At 57.2% G+C, this 17,531-nt stretch overlaps 2 protein-coding genes and 1 long non-coding RNA gene across 3 annotated transcripts; 1 reads left to right on the forward strand and 2 right to left on the reverse strand.

Moving 5' to 3' along the window:
• Positions 1-1,579: 1,579 nt before the first annotated feature.
• SNX33 (sorting nexin 33) lies at positions 1,580-6,722 on the reverse strand. Its single transcript, XM_008494106.2, has 2 exons — positions 4,293-6,722; positions 1,580-2,493 (listed from the first exon to the last, which is right to left on the reverse strand). Exons 1-2 carry the CDS (start codon positions 5,731-5,733, stop codon positions 2,240-2,242), a joined length of 1,695 nt encoding a protein of 564 aa, XP_008492328.2. The 5' UTR covers positions 5,734-6,722; the 3' UTR covers positions 1,580-2,239.
• A 608-nt stretch (positions 6,723-7,330) lies between these two features.
• On the forward strand, positions 7,331-16,960 carry SNUPN (snurportin 1). Its single transcript, XM_030457001.1, has 8 exons — positions 7,331-7,507; positions 7,735-7,888; positions 8,567-8,671; positions 8,777-8,873; positions 9,785-9,882; positions 10,175-10,252; positions 11,970-12,050; positions 15,917-16,960. The coding sequence occupies exons 1-8, from the start codon at positions 7,356-7,358 to the stop codon at positions 16,232-16,234; spliced, it is 1,083 nt and encodes a 360-aa protein (XP_030312861.1). The 5' UTR covers positions 7,331-7,355; the 3' UTR covers positions 16,235-16,960.
• On the reverse strand, positions 15,428-17,398 carry LOC115598836. Its single transcript, XR_003987964.1, has 2 exons — positions 17,207-17,398; positions 15,428-15,865 (listed from the first exon to the last, which is right to left on the reverse strand). It is a non-coding gene; the product is annotated as an uncharacterized LOC115598836 (long non-coding RNA).
• Between the last annotated feature and the right edge of the window lie 133 nt (positions 17,399-17,531).

The following is a 17,531-nucleotide window of genomic DNA, read 5'->3' on the forward strand; positions in this document are numbered from 1 at the left end:
TTTGGGGGGCGGGGGGTGGGGCAGGGAGACCTTTGTGGGTGCCAAAGGACCACAGGAAGCAGAGGTCCACCCTTGGGGGAAACTGAGGCATGGTCACCAGGGGGATTGCACAGAGCCTGTAGGCACTCAGTCCTGTTCCTCTTCCAGTGCTGGGATAACACTGGAGAGGTGGATGAGCTCCTGGAGTGCTGGGACATCTCCCTGCTCTGGAGCAGAGGCAGCTCTTTGCAGCATTCAGCCTTTGCTGAGGGTGTGACAGCCTGGGTTTGGGGCCCAAATCTGCAATTGTTTATTAAGGTGGCTCTGAGGGCTGCTCACACCTTCCTGACTCCACTACCACCTCTCCCACCCTCCCAGGTCCTTTATCCCTCTCCCTGCATCAGACCCTCCAAAGCTTTGTCTCCAGGACATCCCATGGGCTGTGCTGTAATGGGGGACCCCAGGCAGGGTGTTCCCCCACCGAGCAGGCTCTGAGGGAGCTGGGATGCTGCAGCCGGGTGCCTGCACAGCTCCGGAGGCTGCTTGGAGTGCCAAAGGCTGGCTGCCCGCCCGGGGACAGCAGTGACAGCCTCAAACCCACTGCCCATTGTGCTCCTGGGGGAAAGCAGGAGGCAGGGAGTTGCGGGGGAGGAACACGCCATCCCCCACGGCACATGGCCCCAGCAGGGATGGGGTCAAGACAACCAGGGTCACCCAGTGCACGGGGACACAAAGGTCATAACTCCCATGGGGTTAGTGTGAAGCTTGGCTGGTCTATTGCCACGGCTGCTGGTGCTGGAGGGGCCGGGGTGGGAATGGCATGGGATGGGTGCCAGGGTAGGATGGGGCTGAGGATGTAGCCAGGGTAGGATGGGGCTGAGGATGTAGCCAGGGTAGGATGGGGATGGGGTGGGATGGGCCAGAGTGGGATGGGGATGGGATAGGAAGAGGTTGGGATAGGATGGGAATGCTGTGGGATGACACCAAGGTAGGATGGGGCCAAGGTGGGATGGGGCTGGGGTGGGACAGGGCCACAGCAAAGGGGACAATCCCAGCTGCGGGATGCAGGAGGAAACGCATCCAACCTGGACGCAGGCTGCACGATGCCTCTGGATGGGTTTTGGAGTGCTGGTCCCCACGGGCTGGGGCCACGGAGGGCTCTGGGAGGAGGGAGCACAGCCTGCTGCATTCCCAGGGCCGCTGTGATTTAACAATACCCCGCTGGCCCACACGCCAGGGCTAATTTTAACCCTGGAGCCAGGCCAAGATGGCCCTAACTTTCCTCGCTGCGATTTATCCCAGCCATTTCCCTTAGAAAACAAGGCCCCCGTGCCAGCCCCGCCGTCTGCCCCAGCAGTGGGAAGCTGGGCAGGGGAAGAGGGGGTGGGATTTGCCTCTGGGTGAGTTGTTTGGAGAGAATGAGGAGAGCCAGCACTGTGCCCCCCCCCACACCCCTTCAGCACTCAGTCCCCCGCTGCCCATGGCACGGGGATTTTCGGAAGCTGGCTGGGAACCAGGGGATGCTCGGATGCTCCCCGGGATCCTGGAGCGGTTCCATTTTCCACAGACATCTCTGGGAAGGAGGTGGGTGTTTTTTCTACCAACAATTTTATTGAAAAGGCTGTGGGTCTTTTTTTTTTTTTCCCTTTTTTTTTCCCCCCCTCCCTTTTCCCAGTCAACAGCTGTGCTCAAGAAGGAGATTTCCCTTCGCTTCTGTGTGTCTATTTAAAAACTTACTGGTAAAAATGCTGCAGAAACATTTGCGAAAAATTGAAAACATCTTGTGACAAAAAAACCCAAGAAAGTCATCCTCTTCCAAATAAAGATCTCTTTCTTCTCCTTTTTCCATCAGAAAAGCTTTTAGTGTGCAAAATGTCGACCGCTTTGATGTCTTCTCCCAGCAGGCTGGGAGGTACCCACCTCTCTGCTCTGGGAGGATGGGGTATTAGAAAGCTAAAAATCACTGGGCAGAGACAACGGCACCGTTACCTCCATGCCCACCGCTCTCGGGAGACCCCCACACCCCCACCAGGCCCGCGGCAGGGTGGGAGATCCCCAGGAAAAGAGGCGGCACGGCCAGCCCGTGGGCGAGCCCCCTCCCCACGGGACCGCAGCCCAGGAATGGGGAAGAAAGCCCAAAGGTATTTGGTCACTAGCATCACGAGTTCCCGTTCGTTCTCAGCTGGTCAGAGTCAGAGGAGGCTCTGCGAGGCGGCGGACAGAGCAGCGGGTGCTTTCGGCGGGGCAGCAAGCGGAGGCGTTAGAGGTTGTCGTACATGCGCAGCGTCTTCTCCAGCTGCTGGCTGACGCGCTGGTAGAAGACGATCTGCTGCTTCAGGTAAGACTGCATCATCCTCTTGAAGTCGGCCACACGCCGCTCGTGGAAGTGGTTCATCTCGGCCTGCAGGGCAAAGCCCACCACCCGGCAGCGCTTGCGGATCCCGTCCGCCTCCTCCTGGTCCATCCGGCCCTCGTCGCTCATCCGCTGGCTCTCCTTCACCTTGGCGAAGGCGCCTGGGGAGGCAGGGGGAGAGGATGATGGATCCGGGTGTCCCTCTGCCCCCCTACCCCTGTCCCCAGGCAGCGCCAGCAGAGGAACGGCCAGAAGCGCAGCGCTGCCCACCATGAATCCCGGAGGGATCCGTGCGTTGCCGGGACTGCCACCTCCCCGTGCCCATCGGTCTCCATCCCTCTCCTCCAGGCAGGCAAAGACCAGGAGCCTTTTTTCCCTCTGGACTCCGAGCTCCTCAACTCCTTCTCTGTATCCCATCCCTGGGCAGCCATCCCTGTATTTATCTAGCAGGGAGGATGGGGGGCTCCAGGATGCTGGAGGGGTGCAGCTCAAGGTGGTGAATCAGGATGCGGGAAGGATGCTGGAGCTCGGCTGGGAAAGCATCCCTCTGACACCAGACTTTCCCCTTCCTTCCATGTATTTTTACAGCTCGGTTTCAAAAGAATCCTGCCTGGCTAAGGCCCTGCATTCCTGCCCCCTCGCCAGCAGAGAAGCTGTTTGCCTGCAAGCAGGATCTGGCCTGCAGCTCCACAGCCTTTTTCGCTTCTCCCTGCCCCTTGCCGGGAGCGCTGGATCCGGGGTCACTGTGCTCCTGCCGTGCCAGCCCTGCTCCCAGCTGAGAGGAGGAGGAGGAGGAAGAAGCAAAGGTTGGAGGCCAAATCCTGCCTCGCGCTCTGCCCACACAGCCTTGCTTCCGGATGGGATCCAGCTCCTCCTCTGCTCCCGCCGCAGTAAACAACACGGGGAGGGAAAGGCAAGGACACAGCCAGGACTGGACCCCATCCTTCCCTTCCCCCTTTGCCTTCCCAGCCCCCCTGAGGACGTGGAGCGATGCACGGACACCCCCAGATGCTGGCATGGGGACAGGCCTGGCCTCACCCCAGGGACACCGACCTGCCCCCCAAAAGCCAGGGACGCCGGGGCAGGCAGGCGGGTGGGGAGGAGTGCGTGGACTTTGGCCCCGCTCCCCGGCTGTGCCATACTCTGCCACGCATGGGACACCCAGCCCCGCCTCTTCCCTCTTCTCCACATCTCCCAAACACCATGAGGACCAGCAAGAACAAGGGGACAAAGGGTTATGAGGGGAGCCCCGCTCTCCTTGGGTGCAGAACCCACTCCTCCTGGGATTGGAGAGCAGGGACAACGTACTCATGGTTGGCCCTGGTTGTTCTCAAGAGGTCCAGTGTGTGTCCCCCTCAGCCAGGGGAGTGCAGTGAGACTGGTGGGACAAAGGGACATGTCCACATCTCAGTGGTCATGCACACCCCCAGCCCCTCAGGCTGACCCACAGCCATGTCCAGCCATGTCCCACCTGATCACGGATGGCCACACCACCACAGCCTGGGCCAGGAGGGGGGGATGAGAAAGGACAAGAGGTGGTGTTGGTGGGTGGGGATGTGACACAGCTCCTCGTTCATGAGGTGCCAGGAGGTCACCCTGGAACCAACATCTCTGATCTTGGAGGAAGCGATGCCTGTGCTCACCACCCCAGTGCCAACAGCAGTTCTGGAGCGCATGGCACAACATGGGGCAGAACCTGATCCCGGGCCTAACAGCCTCCAGGGGCTTCTCCAGGGGCTGTGGTGACCATGGAGCTGTGCCAGCAGGGAGCACATTGCCCCTCTGGGAGCCACAGGCAACAGTCACCGTCCTCATCCCCATCCCTATGGTCATTCCCATTGCCACTGCACAGTGCAGGATCTCCCCATTGCATCCCCATCCCACTCCCCATGCTGACCAATCCCACCCAGGGCCATCACGCCAGAGAGCTCATCATCAGGTGAGAAAATGCCACTCTTACCTTTCTGGAGGTGGATGATGTCTGGGAAGTTGGAGAGGAGCCCTTGGTACAAAGACAGAGTGTCCAGCATGAGGAACAGGTCATTCTTGGGCTGCTCGGCGAACATCTCCCCCACGGTCTCGTACGTCTTGCCCGTGTGGGAGATGGCATTGTTGAGGGCATCTGAGCTGTAAGGGGGGTCCATGTGAAAGGAGTGGCTGATGGCTTGGAAGGCGTTGCCCAGCTTCTGGAACTCCTTCCGGAAGCCCCCCACGTGCTTGCGCACCAGCTCTGAGGCCACGTTGGTCAGCTGCAGGACGCTGTCGTCCATCTTCTTGCTGAAGGCCTTGAAGGCATCCACGCGGTCCTCCACGTCCTGCAGGTCCTGGTGCTCCGTGGGGATCTGGATGGTGAGGAGGAAACTGGCACCCACCATCTCGTCCTTCTCCGCCCGGCGTTTGCCCAGCTTCCACTGCTTCTCGTCGCGGCAGCAGAGGAAGTGCTGGAAGCCCTCGTACTGGGAGAGGACGGGGTGGCTGGTCATATGGTCCATCCAGAGGATCAGCCGCCGCTTGCGCTTCTCGATGAAGTCCTCCTCGAAGCGCCCCGTGGCCTGCTTCTCGGGGAGGTGGGGCACCGAGATGACGGTGAACTTGTGGAGGAGGCGGTTGTAGAGCCAGTCAAAGTGCTTGTACCGCCGATAGACGGGCGAGTTGATGTTGCTGGGGGTCAGCTTGTAGGAGATGTAGCTCTTGATGCCCTTGAACTTGGTTTGCTTGGTCGGGTCCTCCACAGAGCAGATGAAGGGGTGGGGGTTTGCTCTCCACTGGGGCCCTTTGGACCCCATCTCAATGCAGTAGGCCTCAGCGATCTTGGACATCAGGGGCACGTCACCCAGGATGAAGGCTTCCACCCCTGAACGGACGAAGCAGGAGAAGCGGTTGAGGTTCCTGCCCACCACGCTGCCCCTCTTGGAGGAGCTCATGCTGTCCTGCCTCTCCAGGGCCGGCTTGGGACGGTAACCGGCATGTTGGTGGTGGCCGTACGCCGGCAGGCACTGCAGGTTGGGCGAAGGGTGCCCGTTGGTACCCGTCGCGCTCCGGGGTTCCTCCACCACCGTGCAAGCATCGTCCCAGTCATCCCAATCATCATCATCGTCATCCTCAAAACTGCCCTGGTAGGAGATGCCGGGGTTGGGGGGTGCTGTGTAGAAGGAGGAATCGTGCCCTGGGGAGCCGGCTGGGCTGCCCGAGTAGTCCGTGTAGTTGGAGCCCGAACGGGAGCGGAGGATTTCGACGTAGGAGGCTGGGAAGAGGCCGGTCTCCCCGCGACTGTTCTGGCCCTGTAACCATCCGTCCAGGGAGTTCTCGCTGAAGATGACGAGCTCCTCGTTCTCCTGGATGCTGATCTCCTCTTTGTTTTCGCTCTGGAAGTTGTAGAGTGCTCGGGCTTTCAGCGCCATGGCCGGTTCCGGGGTCGGGGGGACGGACACGCACACGTCCTAACGCAATCCCCACGGCCGAAAAAAGCCACCGAACCCCTCCCGGTGATCCCGTCAGCTCGTTCGGCACCGGGATGGCGCTGTGGGGAAAAGCCTTGGCTGGTTTTTCAGGGAAAGAAGAAGAAGAAGAAGGGGAAAAAAAAAAAAAAAAAGGTGGAGGAGAAATCCCTGAGGAGGTGACAGCAAGGCCCAGGAGCGATCCCAGCGCCCCGGTTCCCAGCACCATTCCCCGGTCAAACCAGCGGCGTCTCCAGCACTCCCCCGGGATGTGAGGCCCGGCCGGAGCCAGGCCCGCGCTCGGCCATGGCCACGGAGGGTCCCGCCGGCTGAGCCCAGGGCAGGGGGAGGGAGATCCGGGTGCCAGCGAGGAAACAAATCCAAAGCGACTTTTCTGGGGGCTGCCGTAGATGAAACACCCCGATTGCCTCCCACCCGCCGCTGCCTGTCGGCGGGCAGCGGGAAAGCACCGGGAACCGGCCCCAAACCCAGCCCAACTTCCCGCTGATCCCGGTGGTGCCTTTCCGGGCCGCCTCTCCCGAGGGGCCGGGGGGTTCTTCTCGTTATTTCGGGGCGGGTTTTCCCTCCTCAGATCGAGGAGCCGAGCGAGAAGCCGCCGATCTCCGGCGGGATGCAAGGGGAAGGGCAGCACCGGCGCCGGTACCGTGGGGCAGCCTGCGGGGAAGCTGCCGGGACCGGCGAGAGGGGGAACCGGGGGGCAGCGAGCGGGCGGCTCTCACCGCATGGCCGGGAAGGGGCCGGGGGGAGCCGCCGCCGCCGCTCCCGGGGGACGCCGCCCGGGCTGCTCCGGTGCCGCTCTCGGTACCGCCGCCCGGGTCTGGTGTGGGCGCCGCGCGCTGTCGGTGCCGCTGTTCGGTGTCGGTGCCGGTGGTGTCGGTGTCGGTGAGGGGCTGGCCGCCAGCCTCCCGTGACGCAGGGCAGCGCCGAGCTCCCCGGCCCGCACTCGGGGGCGGCTCGGCAGGGTGCGCGCTGCCCTCTGCAGGCAGCCGCTCCGGGATCACCCAGCGCAGTCCGGACTGGACGGCGGAGACCGAGCAGGACACCGGTACCGATGGCTCAGGGCAACCGTCCCGGAGATCCCTGGCCGGAATGCCCCTACTCTCCCTGCCCGCGGTGTCCCCCTCCGCCCCTTCCCGAGGGGGTTCCCTACGTCCCCTGCCTGCCGTGCCCCCTGCCCCACGGTGTCCCCAGCCCCACGGTGTCCCCCGCCCCACGGTGTCCCCTCCATCCGTGCCTGGGGCTGCCCCCGACTCCCAGCCCGTGGTGTCCCCCTCTCTCTCTGACCACCCTCTCCACTCCATCTCCACCCTCAATGTCCCCTCCATCCTTGCCCGGGATGCATGGCCCCCACCTCCGGGACCGACTGTCCCCGCCTGCTCCCGGCAGGAGGGGAAACTGAGTCACGGCGGGGGAGCGGATCAGACGCTGGACTTGGGGGGGGGGGGTGTGAGGGGTGTGTGTGCGCAAGGAACCTCCACTCCGCCAGGGGGCGCTGCGCGGCGGAGGCCCTGCCTCAGGTATCCGGGCGGAAGTGCGTCACGGCGCGGCGGCGGGCGGGCGTTGCCATGGAGGAGCTGAGCGCGGCGCTGGCGGCAGCCGTGGGCCCGGCAGCGCCCAACAGCCCGGCCGCCCCTCACCCCCGCCTGGCCGCATACAAGCCCCGCGGCGGCCTGGGACAAGCCGAGCGCCGCCAGCGTCTCCTCCGCATCCAGAGAGAGTGAGCGAGCTCCGTCGCGTTTGGGAACGGGGGGCGCAGCTGCGGCGAGCAGGGCTGCACGGGGCCTGCCGGGAGGCCTGGGCCTGTGGGGGCGTCCCGGGTTGCGTGGGAGGTGGGAGTGACCTGGGTGTGAGGGTGTGAGGGCCTGGGCTGTGGGGAACGCGGTCTGCAGGTCGTGGCCTGCCTGCCAACAAGACAGGAGGTTCCCTTCCCTGTGCCCCCACCAGGAGGCGGCTGGACTACGTGAACCATGCCAGGAGGCTGGCAGAGGACGACTGGACAGGGGTGGAGAGCGAGGGTGAGGAGAAACGGGAAGATGCAGAGGAAGAGGAGATGGAGGTGGATGCTGGCAAGAAGCTGCCCAAGCGCTACGCCAACCAGGTGAGGGGCACGGGGTGGTGTGAGGCTGGGAATGCTCATCCTGCCTGGCATGGTGCTCAGGGAGGGCCCTGAGCAGTTCCCCTGCCCCTCAGGCACACCAGTTTCAAACAGAGGACAGGGAGAGGTTGGTTGCCTGTGTGCTGTGGGAGGTTTGTATCTCACTGTGAAGCACACAGCCACTGAGGTTTCCATCTCTCTCTCCCCATGTTTGGGACACTGAGAAGGACAGGAAACCTCAGCTCATGGGTTTTATCAGCCTTGTTGCTTGTAAAAGACACAGAGGTGATCTCAGCTGGACAACCTCTGAAGAAGTCCACTTCTCTGGGCTCTTCACTCCTGATGTTCAGGACTCTGGAAGCTCTGTCATGTACTTACAAATAAATAAAGTGCTGAAGTGAGGCTGTAGCGGAGACCAAGGTGCCCAAGCGAGGGCTCTGAGCTCTGTGCTGTGCTCTGAAGCTCAGGCAGCAGCTGGGAAGCAAGAGAAGACCTTGGGAAGGGTCTGCAGGGCAGGTTGATTGGAGGGGGCAGGGAGCCCTCTGGTGCAGTAGAACAATGCAGGTTGGCTCTGGAGCATCCGGGCAGGGCCTCCATGGTGTGTGTTTTCTCTGACTCCCCTGCAGTCAGCTCCAGCTAACTGCTTTGTTGGGGTTTGTTGTTGGTTTTTTTTCTCCCCAGCTGATGCTGTCTGAGTGGTTGGTCGATGTCCCCTCAGATCTGGAGCAGGAGTGGGTGCTGGTGGTGTGTCCCATCGGAAAGAGGGCACTGGTGGTGGCATCCAGGGTGAGTGGCAGCAGTCAGGACGTGTCACCCCTTGGGTGACACTCAGGAGGTGTTTCCTCAGCCTGGCTCCTGTCTCTTGCTCAGAACACTCTCGTTTCCTTGCAGGGCACCACAGCAGCTTACACCAAGAGTGGCTTCTGTGTCAACAGGTTCCCATCCCTGCTGCCCGGGGGGAACCGCCACAACTCCACCAGTGACAAAGGTGCCACTCTGGGGGAGGGATTTGGGGTGGAGGGAAGGAGGGGGAACCCTTCTCCAGGGTTGATCATCCCCAGGGTGATCCTGCTGGATGCTGTAATCCGTGCAGCTTCCCCCAGCCCTGGGGTTGGGCCCTTTGGTGCTGCGGGGAGGGGTTGGCTTCAGGCCTGCTGGTGTATCCCTGTATCCCTGGGGATAATTAGCTGTGGGTACATTTATTCTAGATAGTTATTCTAGCTCAGATACATTTATTCTAGGTAAGAATACATTTCACTTAACGTAGTGTTAACTGACACTCTTAAACTGCTGCGTCCTGCCTCTCTCCTGGCAGCAAGCTGCATACAGAGCCATCAGTCTCAGTACCTCTTGCAGTCACAGAATCATAGAATGCTTTGCATTAGAAGGGACCTTAAAAATCATCCAGTTCCAACCCCCCCTGCATGGCACAGCTCCCACCATCCCAGGTTGCTCAAGGGATCCAGCCTGACCTTCAACACTGCCAGGGAGGAGGCAGCCACAGCTTCCCTGTTCCAAGTGTCTCACCACCCTCAGATGAACAAATTTCTTCCTAATCTCTGACCTAAATCTCCCCTCTTCAGATCTGAAACCAGTTCCCCTTGCCTGCTCATACAGACCCCTGTAAAAAGCCCTACCCCAGCTTTCTTGTAGGCCAGAGGAACCCATTTTGCTGTCTCTTTGCTTGCTCTGAGGTGGGGTTTCTGTTTGCTAAGTGGCATTTTCTGAAACACACCTTTGCTTGCTGTGCCTCTTGCAGCCCCATTGGGTTCTTTTGTGTCTGCACCTTCTGTTAGCATCAAGGAATCCCCCTGCAGCTCTGTAAGAGGGGAGGGCTTTGAGGTGGGGGTTGGCAGTCTCTGGAGTGTGTCAGGACCTCCCTGTGTTGTTTGCACACAGTGTACTCCATCTTGGACTGCATCTACAACGAGGTGAAGCAGACCTACTACATCCTTGATGTGATGTGCTGGAGAGGACACCCCGTTTATGACTGTCAGGTACTGAATCTTCCCCTTCTGCCTTCTCCACCCTTTTGTTCCTCTTCCATCAGCTGCTCTGGGGGGAGCCCACTGTGCCCTTGGGTGGATGTTTCACCTGAGCACCAGGTGTAATCCGCACAGCTTGGGATAACTGGGTGCATTTTTGGGTAGGGGAAGTATCTGAGCTGGGGGCACTGGGAGGTTCTGCAGGGGGGGTGAGTGTGACCCCCCCAGAGGGACAGTGAGGCTCAGGAGGTGAGGGTGGGTGATGTGTGGTGGATAATCAGTGAGTTTCTGCCTTCTTTCACAGACAGACTTCAGATTCTTCTGGCTCTCCTCAAAGATCCAAGAGGAGGAAGGGCTGGGAGAGAAAAGCAGAATCAATCCAGTAAGTTCTCTCCTAACAGGAGGAGGAGGATGGGGTAAGCTCTCCTGTTCAGCAAACTCAGCACTTTCTTTCATGAGCAGAAGCTTTTTTGATTTTATTCCTCTCTTTTTTGATTGATTCTGATTTTTTCCTCTCCTTTTTGATTGATTCCTCTCACAGATCAGGCTTCAAAGTGTACTGACAAAATGGGATGCCATGTTCAGGATGGAAATAGAACCACAGAGCATTTTAAACAACTGTGGTTAGATTTTTTTTTTTTTTTTTTTTTTTTTTTTGTGGGTTTGTTGTGTTTTTTTTTCTCCCAGCCAAAGTGCTGAGGGAGATCAGGCTGCAGGGTATCAGGTAACTTCCATGTTGTTTTTAGCTTTCTCTCAAAACAGAATGGAAATCCAGTGTGGTTTCTGGAGGGGCAGTGCTGATCAGCAGCCTGTCTGCAATAGGAGGGATGTTTGTGGGCTTGGGAGGCAAGAGCAAAGGCTTGTGAGGCCTCATCCTTCCCTCCTGCATTAATTAGTCAGTGGTGTTGTCAGGCTGGTTAGCAGTTTGTCACCTGGAGTCCCCACTGAGCAAGGGTAAAACATCTTACTGTATGGATGTCATCCCTAGGAGCCCCAGCAGTTTGGAATGTGATTCTGGGGGATGGACAGAAGAGGTTTGGCAGCCTGGCTTCTGGGACCTGCTGCTTGCTGAGTGTGTGTGTGCTCAGCCAGTGCTGAGCTGAGCATTTCAGGCATCACTGAGGATGATGAGTGCTCTGCTGTTGGCAGCAGGGGTGGCTAGAGTTGGAGAACATCCTGTTCTGACTCCAGTGTGAATATCCAGGACACAACTACCTAGTGAAGTGGTGGGGGGGTTGGGGAGAGGAGGGGAGAGTGTTTCAGCTTTCATTTCCTGGGTGGAAAGATGTTCTTGGCTGAGCCAGCAGCTTGGAGCAGACATCTGTCTGCTTTGCATCCTGCCCAGAGGTCATGGCTTTCTATTTTGGTTAAAAGAGCATCTCAGGGTCAGCTCTCCTGAAAAGTTCTTCCAGCAGTCTCAGCTTCTTGGGAAAAAGGTGTCAGGAGTGTATGTGCTGGGTCTCTGCCATCTTGTAAAATGCCAAGGAGGGAATTGTTTGGAACTGGGATGATGAAACACCTGAAATAGATGATTCCAGTTTTTGCAGATCACTCTGGTGTTTGCAGATTTGCATGCAGGGGCTCCTGGTGACTCTGGTGGGGTATGATTAGCACTGACAGACAGCTTGGACCTGTCGTTTTCTTTAGACCCAGGGTTTGCTTTAGGAATTGCTTTTCTAAATCGTGTCAGAATTCTGTCTGTCCTGTAGGAGAGTTGCTATGGAAGGAATGAGGAATTGGGGATACCTGTCATGTGCCCTCTGACTTCATCAGCCAGTGGTTGTACCTGGGCCATGGAGCTAATAGCCAGCAGAGGACCTGCCCTTCAGAAGCTGCTCTGATTCTCTTTTGAGCCTGTTTTTGCTCTTGAGCTCCCAAGTACCCAAGGAGATCAGCAGTCCAGTGATGTGGACCCTGACCAAGATCTCTCTGCTGACTTCCTCTGGTGCCCATCCTTCAGCCTGTCTCTCTCATGCTGGATCTTGCGCTGGGGGAAGTCCTTCCTCCTTTAGCTGTCTCCACACCCGTGCTTGATTCCCTGGCTGGTTCTTGCTTTAGGCTGTGCAGTTGTTTCACCTCACCTTCTCTTATTCTTGCAGTACAAATTCGTGGGCCTGCAGAACTTCCCCTGCTCCTCGGACAGCCTCTGTAAGGTTCTGGCCACGGACTTCCCCTTTGAGGTGAGAAGACAGAAACAGGGGCGTGGACCTCAGCCTTAGAGGCAGCCCCACCACACATCTGCCACTGCTTGGAGCCAGCTGTGTCCCCTTGGCTGTTCCTCTGTCACCAGCTGCAGGCTGTCTCCTACCAAACTAATTAGTGGGAGTGGAAACTGCAGTGTTCCCTGGTTTGACTGCTCCAGAGAGCCCTAGGGTGGAGGGGATTGGTGCCCACCCCACCTCCAGGAGCAGCACAGCTCCCCTCCTCCACTTGGCCCTGTGACAGACCTAAAAGTGACTTTTTTAGGGCCACTGCTTGCTGCCCAAGGTGGGCTGTCTGGGTGTATCTAGCTGTGGAAGGCACCCAGCTATTTGGGGTCTTGTGAGGAGGAAGGAGGGTGGTGCTAAGCCCCCCAGTGATTTTGGAGAGGTTCAGGTGTTAGTGATGTGTGTCTTGAGATGTCCTGGAACCCCTGGGGCAGGTGGCTGTGGAGGTTCAGATGAGTCTCTCCTTCAGCTGCTGGATCTTGAGGAGGGGATAGTGAGCTCTGCTGTGGTACAGAACCAGCAGCTCCTGCTGCTCTGCTGTGGCTGACACTTGGCTTTGCTTCAGGGGCTTTACAGGTCGGTGCTGTTGTGCTGTTCAGGCCTCTCTGCTGACCTGTGGGAGATGGGGAGGGCACACAGCTTGGTGTGTCACCTGGCACAGCTCTGTGTGGTGGTGAGAGCCTCCTGAAACAGCTCAGGCTGCTTTTGGTGGCTGTCTTGGCTGCCTTGGCACTGAAGCGGGAGAGGATGGAGGATGTGGTGGCATTCCAGCACAGTCTTAGTGATACACACCTGGGAGCCAGAAGCTCCTTTGGTGGCTGCGGAAGTTGCTGTGGAGTGTCCAGGCTCAGCCCTAGAGCAGGAGCAGCTTCTACAGAGGTTGCTCGTCCCACTAAGCTGAAAGCCATGTTGGTCTGACTGTGTCTCTCCTGCTTTCCTGGCCCAAGTTAGTGATTAACCCAAGGGCAGGTTTAAATTTAAGGGGTCTTGCTCTGAACATGGCTCAGGGAGTGTTGAGAAGGCACCCTAGGTCTCCTACAGCTGATTGGCTCCATTGCCAAAGCTCTGAGTGCCTCTGCAGACACTCATTCCCATCTTTGCTAAGGAAAGCTCCATTCCTTCCTGAGGCATCTGCTCCCCTGAGAAAAGGCCGAGCAGTGTTGCCCCACTGTGGTCAGAGCAAGAAACGTTCTGGGTTGCAAAACACTGCGGGAGGGATGGGGGGGAAGTGGGAGGCAATCAGGCTCTCCCTTTCACTCCAGCTAAGAGCTCTGATCGAGGACAGATCCTGTGAGGAGAGGCTGAGGGAGCTGGGGGTGTTGAGGCTGGAGAAGAGGAGGCTCAGGGGAGACCTCATCACTCTCTGCAACTCCCTGAAAGGAGGTTGGAGCCAGGGGGGGGTTGGGCTCTTTTCCCAGGCAACTCTCAGCAAGACAAGAGGGCAGGGTCTCAAGTTGTGCCAGGGGAGGTTTAGGTTGGAGATGAGAAAGAATTTCTTTCTGGAGAGGGTGATCAGGCATTGGAATGGGCTGCCCAGGGAAGTAGTGGATTCTCCGTGTCTGGAGATCTTTCCAAAGAGCCTGGATGTGGCACTGAGTGCCATGGGCTGGGAACCACGGGGGGAGTGGATCAAGGGTTGGACTTGATGATCTCTGAGGTCCCTTCCAACCCAGCCCATTCCATGATTCTGTGATCGATAGACTGAGCTGTGACCCCAACAAGTGAAACGAGGTGTGAGTTGGCTCAAAGCAGTTGGTAACCCCACAGAAACCCAGCTGCCACTTCCAGGAAGGAAGGAAGGGAGACCCCACGGGTCTCCTGGTGATGTGCCACAAGAGGGAGCCCAAGAAATCCCCGTGAACATCTCCCACCGGCGGTACCTACAGAAAGAAACTTTGCAGAAGGCAAACTCCAGCCCTGCTATAGACAGTGCAGTGTAATAGAGATCTCCTTGTGCCTGGGCCCAGCATCTTGTGATCCTTGAAAGGATCTCGTGCATCTGGTGGCAACAGATGCAGTCAGAGCTTTCCAGGGTAAACTTGTAACCTTTGAGTTAGGTTACTGATCCCTTATATTCACTGGAAAGTTTTTTTTCCACTGACTTCCGTGGGCTTTGGATCAGTTGACCGGTGCTGAATTTTTGAAGTGGTTTTTGGAGTGGATCTTAAGAGCTACTGTTCTGCTCACATATCCCAGCACAACAAGGTTCAGGTTTCCTGGAAGGCAGGGTGAGCCAAAGCTCTGAGAAACCCCACTGTGAAAGAATGGCTGTAATGTTAAGCACCTAAAGCCTGAAAAGTGTGGCTGTGAAACATGAAATCTTGCCAGGCCAGTTTCTCACCAGGTTTGGTCATTCAGGGACAGTGTCAACCCCTACTCTGATGCAGCTGGTGTCAGTGTGGTGTCTCAGGGCATGGAGAGGGCCAACAGACTCAATAAACTGGAAGGAACATGGGAGTTGCAGTAACTTAAGAGAAATCAGAGGAAGAAAGAACATGACCTAACTCTTCACCAGACTGAACTCCTTTGGATTCTTCAATCTGGGGAAGATCTTTGGTGTAATTTGGAAGGCAGAAGCCTTTCCAGGCTTTGATTCTTACCAAAACATTCCTGTGGGTGCTGGCAAATCCCCTGTGCTCACCAAGTGCCATAAACCCAGAAGAATAGTCTGAATGTGCAGGGGTGGTGCCACAGGATCTGGCTCTCCTTCCCAGGAGGCAATGGGAGGAGAAGCTTTGTACTTCAGATATCCAGAGGGTTGCACAAACTCATCATGATGTTTATTGGTCTGGTTTCATGTTTTCCTAGCAGAGGAATCCCCCTTTTTCTAGGATTATTTTACAAGATCTTAACAGTGACTGAAAATGATGGACAGAGTAGTGCAAGAAGCTCTGAGCTCTCTCTTGGAGGTGGACAGATGCTGTTGTTTGCTCAGCCTGCCTCCCAGTCCAGACAGCAGCAGGAATCACCCCAATCTCTTGATCTCTTGATCACCCCAATCATGACTCCCCCGTGCCTCAGCTCACTGCCCGTGTAGCTCCTGTCCTGCTGTAGATATCTCTGCCCACCCAGCTTCAATTACTTCTAGGCAAATGGCTGTTGAACAGCTCATGAGGCTGAGCTCAGAGGAGCACAACCCCCAGCCTTAGCCTGACAGCAGGGGCTGCCCTTGAGGAGTGAAGCCCTGGGAAGTGCGGGAAGAGGAGGGTGAGAATCCTGGAGCGTTGTTGGTGAAGGAGGGGAGATGTCAGCCAGCTGCAGAGTGTTGGAAAGAGCAGCACAAGAGTGAGGGCATAAACCTTCAAAGGCTGGAGTGCCCTTCACTGTCTTTGATTGCAGGAGAAATTCTCTCTTGGGAAGCACAGAGAATTTATTTTGCATAAGGCAGCTGAAAGGGCTGTGGCAGCATTACGAATCGGGGCTCCTTGGCGTCACACTCTCGGACTAATTACTCTCCAAATGTATTATTTAAAATCACCTTAATCCAGTAAAGTGGCCTTCCTGTGAGCTGCTTTATTCAGAAACCTGATGGCTCTTCAGCAGAAGGGGATGGGAGAGAGCAGGGGAAGGCACTGGGCTGTGCTGACATCAGGCTGAGATTGTTTGCCTTTGATTTAAAGCCATCCGGAGGCTGCTGGGCTTGCACTGCTCTTTCAGGGCAGGAGCTCTGCAGGTTTCTTCTTTCCTTTCTGCTATTTATTGCACTGCTTGAGGAAAAATGATCCAGCTGGTAGTTTTGGCCTGGGAGCTGGGAGACTGGTGCTGTCGTCTGGCACTTTGTCATCCACCTGCAAAAGCCTTTCATTCATTCCTTCATTGATTCTCTCTCCTCTTCCCAGGTCGATGGACTTCTCTTCTATCACAAGCAAACCCACTACACCCCTGGCAGCACCCCACTGGTGGGTTGGCTCCGGCCTTACATGGTACCCGAAATCCTGGGGCTCTCTGTGCCCACCACCCCCCTCACCGCCAAACCGGACTATGCTGGGCGTCAGCTCCAGCAGATCATTGAGAGCAAAAGGAGTAAAAAGCTGTCAGCAGAAAAGGGGCACCCGGCTGCAAGGAATGGACATTACGAGCTGGAACACTTGTCTACCCCTCAGTCAGCAAACTCCCCAGAGGGCCAGGAAGGAGCAGGGAGCCAGATGGAGGGTTAGGCTGCTGGGACAGGCTGGCTGGGGAAGGAGACAGCAAGAGATTCCCCACTTCTCACTGTCACTCATGCTCCCTGAGAGGGGGGCAAAGGTAATCATAGGATGGTTTTGTTTAAAGGGCACAAAAGTACCTTGCTCCTAAGTGCTGGATGGTTTTTTGTTGTTGTTTTTTTGCCAAAGCTTCTGTGAGGCCTCCCCAGGATTTGTCTGGTTCTTTGCTGAGGCAGTCGTGCGTTGGGAAACGAAACAATCTGTGCCCACACTGCAGGGTTCCTGGTGCAGCTCCTATCCCTGATTCTGTTAAAGCCTCTGGCAAAGCTCCAGGGTAGGAACAGTGCTCGGACCTCCGAGGTGCAGCTGCTGCTTCTAAACCCCAGCCCCGACGACAGCCCTGGCCCTGGAAAACAGGGCACTTCAGCCTTTGATCCAGCTGTTTACTGAGGCCTTCTTAATGACACTTTTGTGGTCAGTCAGCTTCTAGTAACAAAAAAGTTTGCAGCAGGCTGCTGAAAATCCCAAAGCTGGGCTTTCCACACCCACATGCAACTGAGAAAAGCTGAATTTCCTCGCATCACAGCAAGCCCTGTCTCCCAGCACAGCTTTGTGTGACGTGAGCATGGCAGGAGCCTGGACTTGAGGCTTTTCTCAGCAGGGGGAGGAAGGAATGGTTGTGCTCTGGGAAACACTAGCATTGATTTGTGCCAAATAAAAGGTTTCTCAGAAAGACAAGTTCTCCAGCGTCTTCCTGCTACCTAAGGGTGGGTGTGTGCTGTGCCTCCCAAACAGGGATTGAAAAATCTGCTACGATGCTAAATGGAGCAGAGGAAACACTGCTGGGGGGTTGGTTCTCCTCCATGGACTGAGGTGCTTTGGTTCCTCCCCACTGTTACCCCCTCATCCCAGCCCGAGCCAGCTTTGCAGGCACTGGCTGCTGCTTTTCCCTGACTTGAGCAGAGATTAAATGATTGTACTCACCAGCCCTGGGTTGTTTTCCAGAGGGAGATGAAAAGGGCTGAGTGAGAGCACTCTCACCATGGAAGGGGAGCGGAAATACCGGGCAGAATTCTGTGCTGGGGAGTCTCCTCCTGGCCCTCTGTTAAAATGCCCCCTGAGAGCCTGTATCCAGGAGGAGATACGAGGGTGTGGATGGCTGCCTGCAGATAGCAGGGGCACTTGTATCCTGCCCTTGCACCCCCCTTTTTTTCCCAGAAAAACCCTTGTTTCTGTGCCAAGCACGTGGGCTGCCTGCAATCATCTGACTCAGTTGCCACTATTGGTTATAGCAGTGGGCAGCAGGAAC

Source organism: Calypte anna, chromosome 10 (genome assembly GCF_003957555.1).
Source record: "Calypte anna isolate BGI_N300 chromosome 10, bCalAnn1_v1.p, whole genome shotgun sequence".
Classification (NCBI taxonomy): domain Eukaryota; kingdom Metazoa; phylum Chordata; class Aves; order Apodiformes; family Trochilidae; genus Calypte; species Calypte anna.